Source organism: Pleurodeles waltl, chromosome 2_1 (genome assembly GCF_031143425.1).
Source record: "Pleurodeles waltl isolate 20211129_DDA chromosome 2_1, aPleWal1.hap1.20221129, whole genome shotgun sequence".
In the NCBI taxonomy this organism is placed as follows: domain Eukaryota; kingdom Metazoa; phylum Chordata; class Amphibia; order Caudata; family Salamandridae; genus Pleurodeles; species Pleurodeles waltl.
Genome location: NC_090438.1, coordinates 131,543,528 through 131,563,364, shown reverse-complemented (window position 1 = coordinate 131,563,364; position 19,837 = coordinate 131,543,528). Strand labels below are relative to the sequence as shown.

The 19,837-nt window shown below is 41.6% G+C and overlaps 1 protein-coding gene across 4 annotated transcripts in view; it reads right to left on the bottom strand.

Annotated features, from left to right (window-relative positions):
• LOC138262001 (synaptotagmin-like protein 2) overlaps positions 1-19,837 on the bottom strand; it is a 482,740-nt gene that overhangs the window by 175,668 nt on the left and 287,235 nt on the right. For all 4 annotated transcript variants that reach the window (XM_069211640.1, XM_069211648.1, XM_069211658.1 and 1 more), the window contains one exon: positions 14,532-14,643. In XM_069211640.1, coding sequence (XP_069067741.1) covers positions 14,532-14,643 — 112 coding nt within the window. The remainder of the gene's footprint in view (positions 1-14,531; positions 14,644-19,837) is intronic.

The window sequence follows — 19,837 nt, the reverse complement described above, 5'->3', positions numbered from 1 at the left end:
ACCACCTACAGGGTTCAAAGTTGGGTCCAAGGTAGCCCACCGTTGGGGGTTCAGGGCAACCCCAAAGTTACCACACCAGCAGCTCAGGGCCGGTCAAGTGCAGAGGTCAAAGTGGTGCCCAAAACGCATAAGCTTCAATGGAGAAGGGGGTGCCCCGGTTCCTGTCTGCCAGCAGGTAAGTACCCGCGTCTTCGGAGGGCAGACCAGGGGGGTTTTGTAGGGCACCGGGGGGGACACAAGTCAACACAAAAAGTACACCCTCAGCGGCATGGGGCGGCCGGGTGTAGTGTGAAAACAGGCGTGTGGTTTGCAATAGGTTTCAATGGGAGACCAAGGGGTCTCTTCAGCGATGCAGGCAGGCAAGGGGGGGGGGCTCCTCGGCTCCTCAGAGTAGCCACCGCCTGGGCAAGGGAGAGGGCCACCTGGGGGTCGCTCCTGCACTGGAGGTCGGATCCTTCAGGTCCTGGGGGCTGCGGGTGCAGTGTCTTTACCAGGCGTCGGGTCTTTGAAGCAGGCAGTCGCGGTCAGGGGGAGCCTCGGGATTCCCCCTGCAGGCGTCGCTGTGGGGGCTCAGGGGGGTCAACTCTGGCTACTCATGGTCTCGTAGTCGGCGGGGAGTCCTCCCTGTAGTTTTTGTTCTCCACAAATCGAGCCGGGGGCGTCGGGTGCAGAGTGCAAAGTCTCACGCTTTCGGCGGGAAACGTGTGTTCTTTCAAAGTTGCTTCTTTGTTGCAAAGTTGCAGTCTTTGTGGAGCAGAGCCGCTGTCCTCTGGAGTTCTTGGTCCTTCTAGATGCAGGGTAGTCCTCTGAGGCTTCAGAGGTCGCTGGACCCTGTGGAGCGCGTCGCTGGAGCAGTGTCTTTAGAAGTGGGGAGACAGGCCGGTAGAGCTGGGGCCAAAGCAGTTGGTGTCTCCGTCTTCTCTGCAGGTTTTCAGCTCAGCAGTCCTTCTTCGTCTTCGGTTGCAGGAATCTATCTTGCTGTGTTCTGGGAGCCCCTAAATACTCGATTTAGGGGTGTGTTTAGATCTGGGGGGTTAGTAGCCAATGGCTACTAGCCCTGAGGGTGGCTACACCCTATTTGTGCCTCCTCCCTGAGGGGAGGGGGGCACATCCCTAATCCTATTGGGGGAATCCTCCATCTGCAAGATGGAGGATTTCTAAAGGCAGGGGTCACCTCAGCTCAGGACACCCTAGGGGCTGTCCTGACTGGTGGGTGACTCCTCCTTGTTTTTCTCACTATCTCTCCTGGACTTGCCGACAAAAGTGGGGGCTTCTGTCCAGGGGGCGGGCATCTCCACTAGCTGGAGTGCCCTGGGGCATTGTAACACGAAGCCCGAGCCTTTGAGGCTCACTGCTAGGTGTTACAGTTCCTGCAGGGGGGAGGTGTGAAGCATCTCCACTCAGAGCAGGCTTTTGTTTCTGTCCTCAGAGAGCACAAAGGCCCTCACCACATGGGGTCAGAAACTCGTCTCTCAGCAGCAGGCTGGCACAGACCAGTCAGTCCTGCACTGAACAATTGGGTAAAATACAGGGGGAATCTCTAAGATGCTCTCTGTGTGCATTTTTTAATAAATCCAACACTGGCATCAGTGTAGGTTTATTATTCTGAGAAGTTTGATACCAAACTTCCCAGTATTCAGTGTAGCCTTATGGAGCTGTGGAGTTCGTTTTTGACAGACTCCCAGACCGTATACTCTTATGGCTACCCTGCACTTACAATGTCTAAGGTTTTGCTTAGACACTGTAGGGGCATAGTGCTCATGCACCTATACCCTCACCTGGGGTATAGTGCACCCTGCCTTAGGGCTGTAAGGCCTGCTAGAGGGGTGACTTACCTATGCCACAGGCAGTGTGAGGTTGGCATGGCACCCTGAGGGGAGTGCCATGTCGACTTAGTCATTTTCTCCCCACCAGCACACACAAGCTGGAAAGCAGTGTGTCTGTGCTGAGTGAGGGGTCCCTAGGGTGGCATAAGACATGCTGCAGCCCTTAGAGACCTTCCCTGGCATCAGGGCCCTTGGTACCAGGGGTACCAGTTACAAGGGACTTACCTGGGTGCCAGGGTTGTGCCAATTGTGGAGACAATGGTAGATTTTAGGTGAAAGAACACTGGTGCTGGAGCCTGGTTAGCAGGGTCCCAGCACACTTCTCAGTCAAGTCAGCATCAGTATCAGGCAAAAAGTGGGGGGTAATTGCAACAGGGAGCCATTTCCTTACAATATGTTTGGTGCAAGTGGGTGCTGTATATGTACTGATGTGGAGCGACAATGAGCTTCGGTAGTAGGCACGCAGTACCAAAAAACATGAACACATGTGACAAGGTCAATCCTTCATCATATCATATAGGAGAGGACAGTGGAATGTATCTCCCACTGATCGAGGAGATTTGTAAGCAAATGGTAAAGTCCTCCGGTTACTCCTCATACACTGATCACTTAGGCTCCTCCTACAATAGAAACCAAAGCTCAACCTTAAAACTACACACTGAAGGAAACAATGATTTAAGGATGAACCAGAACGCAATAACTAAAATTCATCATCAAGTGATGACCCAGGCTCTTACCTACGAGGACACTCTTGACCCATGTGGAGACACACATCCCAGACAGATGTTAACTTTACAAATCATATTAAACAACATTTGAACCTACTCATCTATGCATACTGTGTATAGTATCTTATGAAAGAACAATTCTTTTAGTTAAACAGTACCTTTCTAGTACCTATTTGACCAGTTTCATGCAGGAATACACTCCAGCAGTGGTTCTCAACTTGTGGTCCGGGGTTCCCTGGGGTTCCGCAAAACCTAATTAGGGGGTTCGCAACTGCTTAGTAAAAATGTATATAAGTAAAGAAGTAAAATGTATAATTGGAGGCTGAAAATGGTGTACCGCAGAGTGATTCGTGGGAGCAATGCAAGTGAACCAAAAAAGTCTAGATGATAAGTGGCCTCAATTGAATGTAGAAATTTAGAAAAGCTCCCACCTTCCGATTAGAATTATGATTTTTTAAATATTTGTGAATAAATAAAATATTTGTTCAGTTGCTTGTTTCTGTATTTTTATGTATTGTTTTGCAGTTCATATCATCCAAAGTTCTTAGGCTGGGGTCCACTGGTCCTAGTAATGACTCAGCAGGGGTCCTAGGCTTTCAGTAATGATTCAGTGGCTGACCCCCAGGTTCCAGTGGAGATGAAGTGGGGGTCCACAGGAGTCAAAGGTTAAGAACCACTGCACTATAGTCCTCATTATGGGGGGTATGGAACGGTACGGCTGGGAGGATACTGTGATGAGAAGTTGCAACTCGGTAAGTTGTGAATTCAAGTTTATTTATCGTGACAGCAGGTAAAGACCTCTTACCCGTAACTCCAGCCCTCCAAACGCACACATAGGACCCTCCCCGTCCACATTCTCAATACGCATCATAAACCCCGATGCACGAGCTGCCTCTTGCACGCATCAAGATGCAACCCAACATCCTCCAAGACATTCCTCCTTCTATGATGTTCTGGGGGCTGAATACCTAAACTGTAAACACCCAAACCCTAAAAACTGATTATTAGAAGACTTACAAGAGAGCTGGGCATAAACCTTCTTTTGTAACTCGTAATTGAGAACAGCACAGGTGGCTTTCAGCTGCATCAGAAGAAATCAGCATCTTTTCTTTTAAAGTATAAAGTATTCTCTGTAAATGTGTTTGTTTTATATAGGTTGGGTTTTGGTAAAAGCATGTGCCTGGGCTTTGCAAACAGATGCTGGATTACCCTCAAATGGTGTAGAATGTCACACTCCACCTCGGTAAACGTGTCTACATGTGTTCTACCTCCTCCTGGCTACACTGGCTTCTATACACAAGTGTGTTTCCTTTACATCCCTTTGCATTGTGCACAGATCCTTTTATGACACTGATCCCTCTTTTCTGAAACCCAAGCTTCTCAAATATGTGTCCTCTTGCGAACTGTGATCCTTGTCTAATCTGTTGGCCAAGATCACCATGTTCTCTGCTGTAAGACGTACTGGCCATATCAGCGCTGCCAAGGTATGAAATAATTGTCCGCCAGCCGTACACCAGAACATAACAGTTTAAAAACAACTAAAAAACTGGCTGTTTACACTTTAAGTCGCATACATTTCATTGCAATAGCGCCATAAAACTCTTTTGAGAGTGCACTTGCACTTTGTTAAAAATGTAACATAGCATAAGAATCACTCCTCTTCTAAGGAAAGACATTAAATATAGGTAGTCTTTTAATATTTCAACAAATTACACATCGAAAAAGTAATTTTAAACTACGACTTGTAAGTTTTAAAACTCGTTAAAAAAAAAAAGAGTTCACTGTTTTCTATACAAATAATAAAATTAGCACTGACAAAAGTATGAGCCTTGATGCAGTTTGTGCACTTAGCACTAGCAAACCAAATAATACGCCTTCAAACGTCGCTGTGGGCAGACATTCGTGTTTGCACCGAAACGGGATTACAAATTGGGCTGCGACTTCCTCTTGAAGGATTTTCTTATCTGGGATACTACAGCCTTGATGCCCTTAGTGCCATTCCGAGGTAGGATGAGTTGTGTACTCAACCCCTGCTGGCAGTGTGGCACCCCTCTGTCCTTTGCCAATCCCGCCGGGGACAGGCTGAGATTCATTGGACAGGTGTGTTCTTTTTATGGAGCTTGCCACCAGCCCTTCCAGAATCTTGCAAGGATTCTGGGAAGATAAATATTTAACACAATGTTGTGATGCTGCTTTAAGACTGTGAGCTGCACAACATAAGTGCCACATCCAGGATATCACCACGGGGAGATATTGGCTTTGAAAGCTATTTTAAAAACAAATACCCTGTGCACATGCAGTGCCTAATTTGTGCCAGTGGTTGCAGAAGATGAGAACCAGCAATCTTTTTGGGGAGACTGTGATGAATTTTTCATCCTCAGATTTTGACTCAGAGCCTGAGAGAAATGAAGAAAAGAGTCAAAAAACAAGGTAGGAAAACAATAACAAAGGTAGAAAGCATGGAAGCAAGAGAATGTGCACAATAAAGAGACAGCAAGTGTGTGGTGTTGACAGAGGCAGGAGGTGGCATCACAATTTGGCAGCATCGGTATCTGGTAACCACAACATTCAACATTGCCCATGGTGGGTTCCTAAAAAAACTTTGCCCCCCGCTAATCTTTCTAGTCTGCCTGTTGTGTCAAACCTGTACCTATACAACTATACATCTATTTGGGTTTGAAGCCTAACATCAGGTGCACATTTATGATGTCAAGTTGTGGAATAACAATTGATGAATCCTGGCATGTGCTGTGTGAAGCCTTGTCTAACGTCTCATTAAATCTGTTACATTAGTCAGATTTTTGACTATTGCACTGCAGTTATTAAGTGGTTCAGTTGTAGTAGAGTAGCTGTACTCAGACATAATTTTTTAATAAGAGGGATACTATATTAGAATTATGAATGTAATACTGTTTTTATGATCACATATGGGATCTATGATGTTTTAAAGATGATATTTGTTGTTTCCATAGTTTGTAAACCGATGGCAAACTTTATTAATTAAAAACAAGATCTGTTTGTGGCCAAAATTGACTTGCTCTTTGTTCTCTGGTCAGTCTCCGTGTTAAGGCATGTAGAACTGGCCATACAGGAAACACGTGTTGAAATCCCTCGAGTGGCCACATTAGCTCCATCAGCATTGGATATAATAGCACTGCACCATATTGTGGTGTGTATCACTGCACTGGTGACTGGAAAGTGTTGTTTGTTTAACTCTTTTTACAACGGATTTTGTGAACACTTCAAGATGTTTAGCACTTTTCTCACTAGGAAGGCCAAAACAATATAAATAGTTGTTTTGTCACTCTTATTGATGGGCCTTGGATATGTTCCTTGGTGGTATGTAAACATACATTTTTAATGGCAATTTTCTTTGTATCTCTGCTGGGCTGATTTTAACCCATCTATCTTTCTTACAGTTTATTGCTGTAATAATTGTATGTTAATATTTTCTTAAGGTTTATTGCTGTAATACTTGTATGTTAATATTTTTTAAACAAATATGCATTTACTAAGAAATTAAGAAAAAGTGACAGGACATAATCAGCATTATTTGTTGCATTCCTACAATAACCATGCATTAGATGGTATATGCCCTGCTACAAGTGTTATACGGTGCACATGCAAGCCAATTTAAATGAATCCATCACCAGCCACTGGCCTACAAGGCAGCTTTATACCCTAGCTATCCTGTCATATACATGTAAATAGCATTGACTATAGTGTGCCAGCCACTTTTGTTCATCACACACTCGGGACCTACTGTGAAGCATCAGTTTGTGCTTCACACTGTAGACTGTTTACAGCACATATTTTACTCCAGAAATGTAAACCATTTTATCACAAATCTGCTCCTATGTCATTGCTTATTGGTCATCAGGAATGTTAAGGTGTGCGCATAATGCTGCACAGGTGTACATGGGAGTACGCCTTGGCACTGGCTGCACCAGGACCGTTTGGGAACAGGCGTAGCATAAAGATAGACTGTTTAGAGTAATGAGACATCTACAAATGTTAAAGAATTGATGTTGCTGAAATAAATATCTTCTTTACTCTGAGATATTAGGATAACAATCCGTGAAAGTAAAACACGTAATGAAGGAATTTGATGACAGAGGCGAAATGGCTATCATACACAATCATCACATCTATTCAATTTGGAAGAGTACAGATGTGGCTAAGGCTTCGCGGTTGAGTATACACTTGTGACTCATTTGGAACCTATCCGGGGTCTTGTTGCTCCTGTCTCCTGCTGGGAGCTCACTTTGAGGTGCAAAAACTGGGGGCATCTGATGATGAAGATGTTGAAAATGTGGTAAACTAGAAAGCAGGGCATATAAATGACCCAACTCTTACAAAAGAAGCAAAAATAAGAAAACTCCAAAGTGAAGGATTTGATCTATCATGGGAAGAGGGCTTAAAAGTATTTGATGGGGCTTGGTGGGCTTGAGTAGACTGCTGGGAACTATTCACAGTAGTCATACAGAGATTATTTTATCACACACGTAGATTTCCAAGATTGAGGCCCATTTAGAGGATATTGAGCCTCAGGTTGGAAGAACATTATTCTATTATTTCACTGCCAAATGGTTAAGCAGTCAATCATCATCACATTGTGTTGCTACTGTAAAGGATTATCTGAAAAAAGTAAATTTCTTGTATTTTTTTCCTCTTTACCATAAGTTCAGGATGAAGTGAAGTATCCCAGTTTTTCGGAACACAGGCAGATGAAGCTATATGGTTATTTTTTGTAGCCCTAAATCAGATAAAGCTCCTCCTTTCCTTTTGCCCTCTCTAAATATTTACATTCTGTCTAGATAAATAGATTGAAAAATATAGCTAGTGCACCATGCACCACATAACATCTTTTTATTGATACTTTACGAATAGCAATTTGTGTGAACTTTAATCAATTTTCTAGTGCCCTTCCCTAATCATTTTAATCATTTGATGTTCCAGTTATATACCGAATGGCAACTATTTAGCACTTAATACATTTCTAATAAACAATTGACTACATCTGGTGCTTCCTAATAGACTAGTCATACTTCTTGTACTGCAGCTAAGAATACAACTGCAGTTTGTATATTATACTTGATACTGCTGCTTCTCTCAATAAATTAAAGTGAACAATTAAAACCTTCCACTTGATTTGTTACAAAGTAAATATGGGAATACAAATAGTGAGAGTAGTTGACTGCTAAAAGTTTAAGTGCCCATCTGAATTCACACTCACACAGTTCTGACCATGAGAAGCCAAACACTCATTCCTCAAAAGAAGTCTAAATACTGTAGGAAGCCACCTAAAGAGCAATTTGACAAGCTAAAGGAGCATTCCGACCTATCAACTGAATGAATCCAGGTACAATAAATTTGCCAGGTATTTTCCAGCAAAATCTCTGAAATAAGGAAAGCAACTGGTGCTGTCCCCTAGCAGAAGAAAATCTACTAACTTCACTCCAAGGGACCTCTCAGACAAATGTTGGTCCAGTCACTCAACAAAGCTTTAAATAATTTGTTACTTAAATCAAGCCATCCTAGAACTCTTACAATCCAGTTAGTCCATTCACTGCCAAAGAACATAGCAATGCCCTTATGACTCTTTTGATAAATTGCATTGACACTTCAATCTGAAGTTTTAATGTACATGACCCTTTCAAGATCTGACAATCAGCCACATATAAACTCTAATAAATAAGGCTAAAGGCACTCCTTCCAAATGGATAATTTTAGACCGCATACTGGTCTCCAAACTAGGTAAATATACACAGAAATGTGTGACTATCCAAATCAACGAGCACTTCAACGACTGACTCCGAGGATAATTTCAGTCAAGATTTAGATCTGGGCACAGCAACAAAACACACTTCTTCAAGACTGCACACAACATCTTGAAAAAGGGAGCACTTGTCTGTTGGTACTTCTTGACCTAGACTCAGAATTTGATATGACTGACCATAACTTCACTCCTTTACCAGAAGACACTAGTTTTAAAACCACTGTTCTGTTCTGGTTTTACCTCACTAACCAATTTCAACAAGTGAAAAATGGTAACTCATCAAAACACACCCCTCATCTTTCAGTATGTGGCAAGGCCTTAGATTGGCCCCATCCTTTCCATCCTCTGCAGAACCTTTGGGTGAACTCCTGCATAAACTCAATGTCTCAGTTGATCTTTCTTTGCCACCTGGATATAACTAATAATGGGTAGCCCAACCAGCCTGAACATCCAAAATACAGATTTTGCTGAAACATATTCAACTATAGCTCAACTCCCATAAAACACATGTTCTTGTTCTTTCAACTAAACAAATCTTGAAACTACTGACTGAGTGGACTGAAGAGCAACATCTAAATCCACCTCTTCAGCTAAAACCCTATGTGTAATGCTACCCTCAAAACTCAACTTTTATACCCTCATAAAGACAATTAAAAATAAATAAATTTTCATCTCCCAATCATATGCAACATCAGACTCTGCCTGCCCAAATCCAATCGGAAGGGCATGGATCAAATTATGATCGTGTCCATAACTGAATACATCAGTGTTTTATTCACAGACCTTCATATGATCTAAATTGCACAATTTAAACCATACCTCCACTCTGCTGCCCGATTCATCTCCGGAGCAAGAACATTTGAACATATTACTTCAGTCCTGTCATCGTTCAAAGGGCTATTTCTAAAAACATGAAAAATATACAAAACTGCCTGTATCACATTCAAGGTACTGCGTATGGAAATCCTGAAATACTAGGCAAACAAAATCACCTTAGCTTGAGTAAGTAAAAGCCAAATGAGGGACACCTCACTACACCCGACTTTCTTAAATATAAGACCCATTCTACAAAAAAATACAAATTTTCAGACTAAGCTCCACAAATGTGTGTTTCCCTGTCAATTAGGATACACATGTCTATCCCCCTCCTTTCCAGTGTTAAAGACCAGCCTGAAGAACCCTTTATTGGCTGTTTGGTGACATACTTGTTCTTGCTGTGTTTCAACTTATTTTTTAGATTAGCCCGATCCACAAGGTAAATCATTTAGTTCTGCAATGGGTTAGGGTTAGATTTAGGGTACTGGATAGAGTCTAGCCATTAGGGTAAGGGATAGAGTTTTGTTTAAGATTACTGTTAATGTTACTAAGCAGGTAAAGTTGAACAATGATGGTTAGATGTGGATTTAAGACTACATTTAGCATACAGAAAAGGCTAGATCAGGGGTCTCCAACCTTTTCTGTAATCGGAGTGTAGGCAGCTGGCTACTTAGGTAGTGTACCAATTGTAGGGCTACACCATGTAAATAGTCCAAACAGCGATTATTGGTTTACTGCGGCTTTCTTTAATAATCCCAAGTGCTCTACTTGTGGTAGTGTAGCCAAGCAGCTTAGGCGTATCAGAGGGGAGTGTTGAGCATTTGTTATACACACAAGGTCAATAAATGAGTCACACACTCAATAAGAAATCTGAGACCCATTTAGGAAAATTACACACATTTTTATATATATTTTGACACTAAGATCATCAATATTGGGTAAGTACTTTCGATGTTACAGCTTTTTACATGTAAAACAGTGGAAAATCACCAGAGGTTTTTAGTCCGTTACTTGAGTCAGATGCTCACTTGGTTTTGGGTGATCTGGATAGGGAGAGAATACAAGACTGCAGATCCCCTCTCGACAATGGCCTTAAAAGTCCTGATGTCCCTCATCATCAGGTTGGTATCAGTGGTTTCCAGGCTGGGCACACAACAAGCCTTGGTGCTTGCAAGGGGTCTTGGACCCCAGCTATTGGTGCAGGGAAGGTCAGGGAAGGCTCAGTGTCTCGAGATTTGGTGGTGCAACGGGGCTGACCTCCTGGATATTCGGTGTCCTTCTCCTAGTGAGTTGCTCCTTCGGTGGACCCGATGGGTGGCAAAATAGTGAACCAGGCAGATGAAGTCTGTGCCAGCAGAAGCAGGGAGATGGCTCCTCCACCTCTAGGGAGATGCTGCTTGGTTGGTGAAGTGCTGGAGAGACCTCCAAGGATTTGGTGAGGCTGGCCAGCGCGGGACAAGTTGTTTCTTGAAATTGTTTGGACAGCAGCAGCCTGGCAGGGTTTAGCAACAATTTCAGTGTTGGTCCACAGTACTTACGTTGTTCGCTCTTCTTTATCTTTCTTCTGTTGCCAGGTAGTCAAACCTGATTTCCTGCTGTTGGGGTGGGAGGGGGGGGTAAACACTGAACTTAGGGGCATTTAGGGGAGTGTAGGGTAATAGCCAATGGGCTACTTATCCCTGAGGTGACTACACCCCCTTTATGACCACTTCCTGTGGGAAATGGGCATATTCCAGACTTAGAGTTCCTAGTTCCACCAAAAGCAAGATGGTGGAACCCTTCCACCATCAATGTCCACTTCAGGTAACCCACCTTAAAGGTGTGACTAGCCTAGAAGTAGAACATGCTTCCTGAATAACTAATTTCCTGTCTGATCCGGTGCAAAATGGGCCCCAGGGCTGGGGCTAGTATTCCCCAAGATTTTGTGGAAGGCAGGCTCAAGGGCAGCAGAGGCTTTGGAGCCTCTGGCTTTGATATGCTCTATTCACTAGCCATCTTACTGGAGGAGGTGTGATCATCTTCTTCCAGAGCTGGCACGGTTCTGGCCTCAGAGAGCGCAGGTTCTCTCCTGCAGGGAGTCAGAAACTCATCTGTGGTATGAGGCTGGTCGAGACCAGTCAGCCAGCACACTAAGGGACAAGTACGTTTTCAGAGGGCACTTCTAAGGGGCCTTCTGTGTGCATGTCATAATAGATCTGGCACTGGCATCAGCACAGATTTATTAAGACAATGTGTTTGATGCTAAACAACATTAGTTTGCTTGCAACCATCATGTAGCTGGGTAACTTGTGAAGACCAGTGCCCAGTACATGTTCTTAAGATGGCTGCCCAATAACTTGTAATATCTAGTAACAGAACTAGACACCACAGGGGCATATCTCCTCATGCAGATGTGCGCTGACATGCAATAGAATGCACCCTGCCTTATGGCTCTTAAGGCCTGCTGCTTTAGGGGTGATGTACCTATATTATATGAGGTGGTATGGGCAATGTACTGTTTTCAAATTAGTTTGCACCATTTCACGCATTCTGCAGTGGCAGTCTGCATGTCTTTGAGAACGGATCCCTGAGGGTGGTGTAACTAATGCTGCAGCTCTTAGGGACCCTCTTTAGTACCTATTCCCTAGGTACCAGGGGTACCATTTAATAAGGACTTACCGAGGTGCTAAAGTCCTTTGCCAAGTGGGGTACAATTAGACATTTACCTTGTTTTAAGGGAAGGAGGGCTGACACTGGGGGCCTAGTTAGAAGGGACATAGTGCACTTTCTGTCAAAAAGCATCTGTGCTAGGGCAAATAGTGGGAGTGACCATTTCAAAATGGACACTTCATTACAAAGAGCTACTTAAGTTCAACGAAAGTCATCCTGAGCTACTAACATTAGAGTTGTAATAGTGACCACAAGAGACAAGGCTCCATTAGTGACCACAATACACAAGATTACCAGCAGTGATCATCTCAGTTCATCAGGCATGGTTGAGAGTAGTAATGGAGAAAAGGACTTGTCAATGTGGAATGTCTCTACGTAGCTAATACATAATAGCCATAGCTGCAATTCCCCTGTCAACAAAGTAATTATATTAGTAGTAGGACTCCTCAACGCCACATGATTTTTCAATGAAATGTCAGCTTTAAATATATTTTGGAAATTCAACTATTTCACTACAAAATATCAGCTTATGAGTTCTGAAAAAACACAAAGATTTGTCTCAAATAAATGCTTTTCAATTTTGGTATGCGCATATTAATTCAACTAGGCAACGGTTTATAATTTTGTAGGCTGGGATGCACACAGGAGAGCTACATATAGGTGCCTGGAGAGCTGCCAGTAGCTCACAAGATACTTGTTGGAGAAGCCTGGGTTAGATTATGGTTAATGGTAAGAGCTATATTTAAATTAGGATTTGAATTGCAGCAAAACATTTACGTTGTGGTTGATTCATGTTAGCTTTGGATGACCACCACAGTCGCCTCCTGGATTATTTGGATCACGCATGTGAAAAGTAATACCAATCTTGACAGTAAATGATAAAACTTCCCCCCCAAAAATAGCACATCATGTGTTTTGATAGTTCAAGGTTCCCCGTGGAAAATGCTGCAAATGTATTTACTTTTTAGTTTATGTCACTATTATAGTTAACAGCAGAGCCAGAGTTCTCCTTCCTTTAACTGATTTTCTATGAATCTTATGCAGTGTCACTGGACAGAGGAGTGATGTAAACTCCTGCAGCCCCTGTTGTGCAGGGGACGTACCCTTCAGGGTGGCCCCTCAAGCACAAGGCCTATGAATATCTCTGAGATTTAGGAGCTTAAATTCTTTGCCAACATTGCCGTCTTCTCCACAACAGTTATTATAGCAATTAAGACTAATTTTGGATATTTCTTGGTGTTCCTGATTGAGGGAAAACTAAGGCACCAATAAAATGATCATCATATTTTTTATTCGATATTTCATCTCTTTCTTTCCATAATATATTTCCTTCCCTTGTTTACTCTTCTTCATTTACTTCTTCCTTTCTCAATCCCTTCTTTCATCCAACTATTCCACAATCTTTTTTCCTGCCTTTGCCTCCCTCCATTTTCTCTTCTTTCCTTCAACCCTTCTGATCTCATCAATCGTTTCTCCAATCCTCCATTTCTCAATTTCCACTGTTACGTGCTCCTTTCTTCCCTCCTTTCATCCTTTCAAGACCACCTCTCTCCATCCTTTAGTTTTCTTCTCCCTTCACCCCTGTTTCCTCTCTGCTTTCCTGGGCATTGTAAGAATCATGGCTAAACTGGCCATCCTGCCCTCTTTGGTATATGCATGATTGACCAAAGTCTAGGAGGCTGCTTTCCAAACTGGATGAGCTGCCATGACCCAACCATGCCCTCAATGACTCCTCTCTAGTTCACAACCTCCTGCAGTGGGGCTGTTTTGAACAATTTTGCCAGGTCTGATTTTGGTTTCCTGTCCAGCCCTGACAAGAGGTTCGCGTCTTTAAAACTAATTTATAGCTAAACTGTTTGCTGGTAAATCATGTTCTCATGCAATCAAATACTCTTGTGATTTAGACACCTGGTCGCCTCAAAACGTGCTGTAGAACTCATTCTTTTGAGTCATGTAAAATGGCCGTGGCCCAGCACATGATTTGAGGCATACGTTTTCACCCTCAACTGTGGCTAGAAACAGGAAATGTGCTAGAGGAAATGTGCTACATTTGATTGGACAGAGTAGAACCGAATACTTCCTGTTATACAAGGAGAAGTGTGAAATGAAGGCAGGAGGAATGAGTGTTGATGCTACAGAACTCTAATTGGGTGGACTTCTTCCACGTTTGATACGATGGACAGATGACTCCAATCCTAAGACCCTGGAGGAGATTAGTTTTACTGGTGGGAAAAAGGAGTGTGACAATACCAGGCTCAGCACCCCTGGCATTGAGTATCTGCACCTACTTCAGGCTATAGCGTGTAATGACTGCTTTCTGAAGGAGGGTAGGAGAAGGGGTTGTGGTGCTTGAGACATGTATGCAAGTGGCTCCTTTGTCTTTGATGAAGTCCTTTATAGTACTAAAGCTTCAGAGAGGTGATTTAAGCAATACATTTTTGTGTGCAGTTAACAAAGAAGTGATTTAAAAGTGATTTAAAGCAAGGCATGAAATGATTGGTTGAGATTAGCAAAAAACATATTTATGAAACATTAATCCAAGCATAATTTATATAATTCTGGGTATATGTTTCTAAGTTTATGTGGTAGAAACTGAACAAGTCTCTTTGTTTTTATAATACTTTTCCTGTGACTGAGCCCTATTCAGGGAGCAGAAAAAAAACCAAGGAAACAAACCGTTTTTAGATTGTACAGTTAGATTGTATGAGTACATATTAACAATATTAAAGTTACCTTTTCTGATAAGGAGCCTGTGGACATTGATTGGAGGACAGGAGGCCTAACCTTTGGCTTTGGCAAGGTTCTAGTTGTCTCTGTAGAATGCACTTCTTTAGTGTCTTCAAATCTGTAAAAGTAATGAGATCAAGGTCTGACTGGCTTTTGTATTACATGTATAGCAAGAAACATGACATCCACTGCCAGCCCCACCCCTTGCCTGAGAAATGCCTACCCGGGTGGCTTAGGGAACGGTCTATGTCCCTATGTAGAGTGCTGTGCAGAATAATGACTGGACTGTCAGATAGAGCATCAACTGTATGTGCCAAAGACTACATCAATGCTTTACCCCATGCAGGCAACAGGCATTGTGCGACGCCGCACCGCCACAATCCCACATCGCATACTTATGTATACCATTGTATCGCACACATGTCACATATGTGTCAAAGTGGGTTCTGTGAGTAGCATGGACACTCATTGCTTCCACATGGCTGAATTAATTAAGAAAAAAAGGACTGAAGAGCATACGGAGGGAATGCAAGATATACATTTTACTCTGTGGTCAGACAGTCGTAGCAGTCGTATAACTTCAACCACAACATCTTAACAGGTACTCCATGGGTACATGTACCAAGCACTTACAAGCAGTCCAACATATCAGCATTAAAGACAGCTCACAGGGTCTGCTATGAATTACATCACTCGTGCCTCAGAGAGAGATTATTTTGAAACACCTTTGACAAAGTTTTGATTTTAACTCTTTTCTTCTATGACACGCTCCAAGATTAAGTGGGTGTGGACAGGAGGACAGTTCATACAACTGCTACAACATCTAGGTTTGACATTGTTAAACAACCTTCCGATCTACATTCACAACCATCACACCCACCTGTCTTTCACGAAGGTCCTCCAACGTTGCTTTCCTTTTTATACATCTCCAAACTTTTAGTTCTTCTTTTAGGAACTGTCTGGCTTTTTTTTTTTACTTAATTGTTTACTTAATTTTTTTACTTAAAAGTACCAAGAAACTGTCTGCAGTGAATAAGCACTTTACAAGTAATAGAACAAATAACAAATGAAACAATTATAGCTACAGTTACATTTTTTATGTATGATGATATATACCTCTTGTGTGTACAAAAGCATTCAATTGCTGCCAGTAGTACTCCATTCTGACTTCTGCATTTGAAGTAGTAATGTCATCAATGATATCAGTGATGATGTGATTCCATCAGTGTGTCAGTGATGACATCACTAGTATTACATCTGTGACATCATATGTGCGGTAATGAGCTGCTGATGTGGGTGAGTTTAAAAGGTTTTTAGGTTTTAAATCGTAATTATAATGGCCCCGCATCCGAAGCTAGTACTGCAATATACATATTTTACGGATTTGTTTGTTATCCATATTTATGGTAGGAATTGTTTTTTACACCTGATTATGTAATTAATGTTGATGCAATCATACAGATTTCCTTTATAACTATAATATAAGGCCATATTTGCGATTTATCATCTAACAACATATGTCCTAAAAGAACTGAACATGTTTTTCTTTATCTTTAGCTAGGAGAGCCATTGCACTAATGCCAGTCCATGTTAGACTGATATCCCTAAAAGCAAACCCTTCATTAAAATGAGTCCCGGTGCTGTATTAACCAGCACTGTTAAGTGGAGAAGCTTGCCTGATCAAGCTGGTTCTACAGCATGCTTCTTCATCAGGTTTATTATCTAAGTGAGGGTATTTCACTTCACGGATTACAGGTTCGGTAAGCGGCAGGTACACAAATGTTGTGTGAAGAATCATTTGTCAAGGAGTGTTTTACGCTGACTCATGACACTGCACCTAAGAGGCATGGCACTGCTTGAAAAAAGTTCTGTATTCATGTACATATTGAATGTATCGGACTCGATTAACAAAGTGCATGTTGCAGTTCGTAAAGCAGTACTACTTACTACAAAATGCTATTCACAAACCTACGAGTGTAGATCCCCACCTCTCCTATCTTTTCTATGGGGAGATCCTCACACGTGTAAGCTTACTACTTAGTAGTAAATGTGGGAGGGACCAAGGCAGTGGCAGGAAAAAAGACGCATACTTACTACTAGATGAGAGGGGCTAAGGAAGGAGTAAGGAGGGGTTTAGGGAAGGTTGGGGAGGGGATAGAAAAGGGCACGCACCCACTCACAAGGGGGTAAGCCCATTGCTGTTGACAAACTGCTCTTCTAAACTTACTACAGCAAAAAAGACCCAAACAGTAGTAAGTGCACCCCAGCTCAGAGGTGGAGTAAGCCCAGAACCACACATGGCCATTATTTTCTATGAGAGTGTGTTGCAGTCTTAGTGGTTGGCCATGTGTTGTGCTGGACGTATTATGGCTTCTTTTTGGTAGTAGTAACTTACACTTGTAAATCTGGCTCCATCCCTGTTCAGGGAGTGCAGACATGTAAGTCTACACTTTGAGTAACTTTCCACTGGTAAATGGTGAACAGCCAAAAGTAGTAATGATACTTTATAGTTTAAGAGTAAAGTTATATGTGTAATTTGCTTAACTTTGTGATTAGAATGCATTGTTTTTCCGGAAGTGGCTGGAGAATAGGCAGATTTGGTAGGTGCATACTTATGCTCGTTTGTTTGAGATTTCTGTGGCCAATGGTCAAGACACCATCATAAATAAGGAGTGGTGTATTGTCTAAACTGGCAGCTATGGATACAGGAGGTCTGGGTTCACATTATCAAAGAAAATACAGTTTCTGTGCTCTCAGTTCCCACTGGTATTTCACAGGGCACCAAAGAATTATGGATCTCTGTGTGTCCTCTTATCTAATATATATTGTATGGGCACAACATTAGGGATACACAATGTAAGGGAATGTAACTTCATTTGCATGAGTAGTAACCGGAGAGAATAAATTTGACCACACATTAGCACCATTTTATAGACACAGTCACACAGGCACAGAGGGCCTCAAGCAATGCGCTAATTGTGCACCACCTTGGAGGAGTTACATAATTAAAACACTCGCCTCCCAGGTGCATTTCTGGAGGGCCTAATCAGTATTTGACTGACCCCCTGTGAATGGTCACATAGGCTATTCAATTACAGACTCCGTTTCCTATGTGCAAAGGTGTAAAGCCAACCCCTAGAAAAGCAGACCAGAGGGCTGCACAGAGGAGTGCCACATGGATGTCCTTTATCCTCTCTCCTTTTTGTTCTTGCTCTAGAACCCTTCCTATGTAAAATCCGACAAAACAATACCTTTCAGGTTTTCAAAGAAGGGGATAAGCAAATTAAATTTTCAGTTTGTGCTGATGATATTCTTTTATGTATGACTTCTGATTCCTCTTTACAGCCATTTTTGGTTACGGTTTCTACGTTTGACTCCCCTTCAGGTTATAAACCTACTTCAGACAAGTGTGGGATTCTTCCACTAAAAATATTGCTTTAAACATGATTTCCTCCTTTCAGGCTTTTCTTTGAAATCCAGTAAAAATAAATACTTTGGTCTCTGGTTCACCACTTCCTTAAAAAATACTACATCACTTAATTCTACTACTCTTCTCTCTACTCTGTCTTCCCTTACTTCCCGATGGAATCCACTATTTCTTTCATGCTGGGGTAGGTTTGAATCTAGTAAGAGGATGCTGGTTCTCATATTTCGTTTCTATCTCTCGACAACTCCTATAACATTCCCTTTTCCATATTTACAAAAAAAATACTACTACTTTTATGGAACAATTAAAAAAACTCATATCTCTTTCCAGACTACAAGATAATAAACAACAAGGTGGAGTTAATTTTCCACATTTGCAGTCTTACCCAACTGCTTTATTTAATTTAATATCAACCCTTTGTCAAGATAACCCCAGCCTCCCCTGTGGACGTATTTGGAGTTGTTTTTTTACATAACCCCTTCGCTTTTCAGAATTTGTATCTTTTACCCACCGTCCTTCTTCCATGTCACTTCCTACTTTAAAAAATCTTTGTAGATTATTACGTCCAATTTTTATTTCTTCTCTTTCAGACTTAGACCAATTCCTTCATTCTTTGATCTGATTCAATAAACTTATTAAAACCCTGGCAAGACAAAGGTTTACTATGAAATCATCAATTGATTCATAATAACTCACCTGTCTCCTTTTCCCAGGCCCAATCCCTCTTTCACTTTCCTAATTCATAGAAAGGCACATTTTAGTCTCTGGTCTCATTTATTTCTACTACATACTCTTCACTTCAGATAATACAGATTTTTCTCTCCTCCATTTCCCTTATCTAACCATTGTCGCTATCCACCCCTACAGCCTCCTCTCACATTTATAAATGCCTTATTTCCCTCCTGGTGATGGACAAACAACAACTCTGAAGTCACAATGGGAAGCAGACCTACACGCTTCTTTCCCCTATTCTCTGTGGAAAAGAATATGGCTCAAAATACACAAAACATCCCACACTGCTACCACAAGTCAATTTTTTTTTTTATTAACAACCACCTTCTGATTACTCCAGATTCCTTACATAAGTTTGATTCTAATATTTTATCATTCTGTGGATCCTGTTCTATTTCTGTTTCAGATATTAAACATATTTTATTTGAATGCCCTACTATTATCACTTCTGGTTACAAGTTTGAAAACAAATTACCCTCATTTTCCATACACACATACCTTTTTAATTTACTAACCTATTCTTAGCTAGACTTTCAGCTGATTGGCATGGTTGACTTTCAGTATACAAATTGTGGATTTATTAATTGCTGTTGGAAAATTGCTCTTCATGTCTGTTTTTAAGCATGGTGGTATGGTGTTTGTTACAACCATAGACTAGATAGAACTTGCATTATCCCAATGTCTCTTGCTGTCAAACAAAATGCTCTTTGGTCTCCAATAACCATTTTCTTAGACTTCTCTGCTTTACTGGCTACCTTACACCAACCCTTAACTGTGTGAATTACCTAAACCTCCTTGAAGTCAACATTTTCTTATTTGATTTTATATACCAATGGTAATATGTTACTTGTTTATATCCATCTTACATATGCTCTATAGTTTTCACATTTTAATTTTGTTTAAGACCACGTCAACTTAATTTGCATGAGATGTTTTAACTACTTTTTTCTCTTTTCTCCTCTCCCTTCTTTCCTGTATTTGGGAATAAATATACAAAATGTATTGTATTATTTACCTATTATTCAGCTGTATTCATTATATTGTTCATTAATCATACTGTGAAGACATTTTGGTTTATTTCTAATTTCTGCTAAATAAACTTCACTTTTAAAACTTACAAAAAAAGTCAAGCAGACCAGAGGTGCCCCTGTAA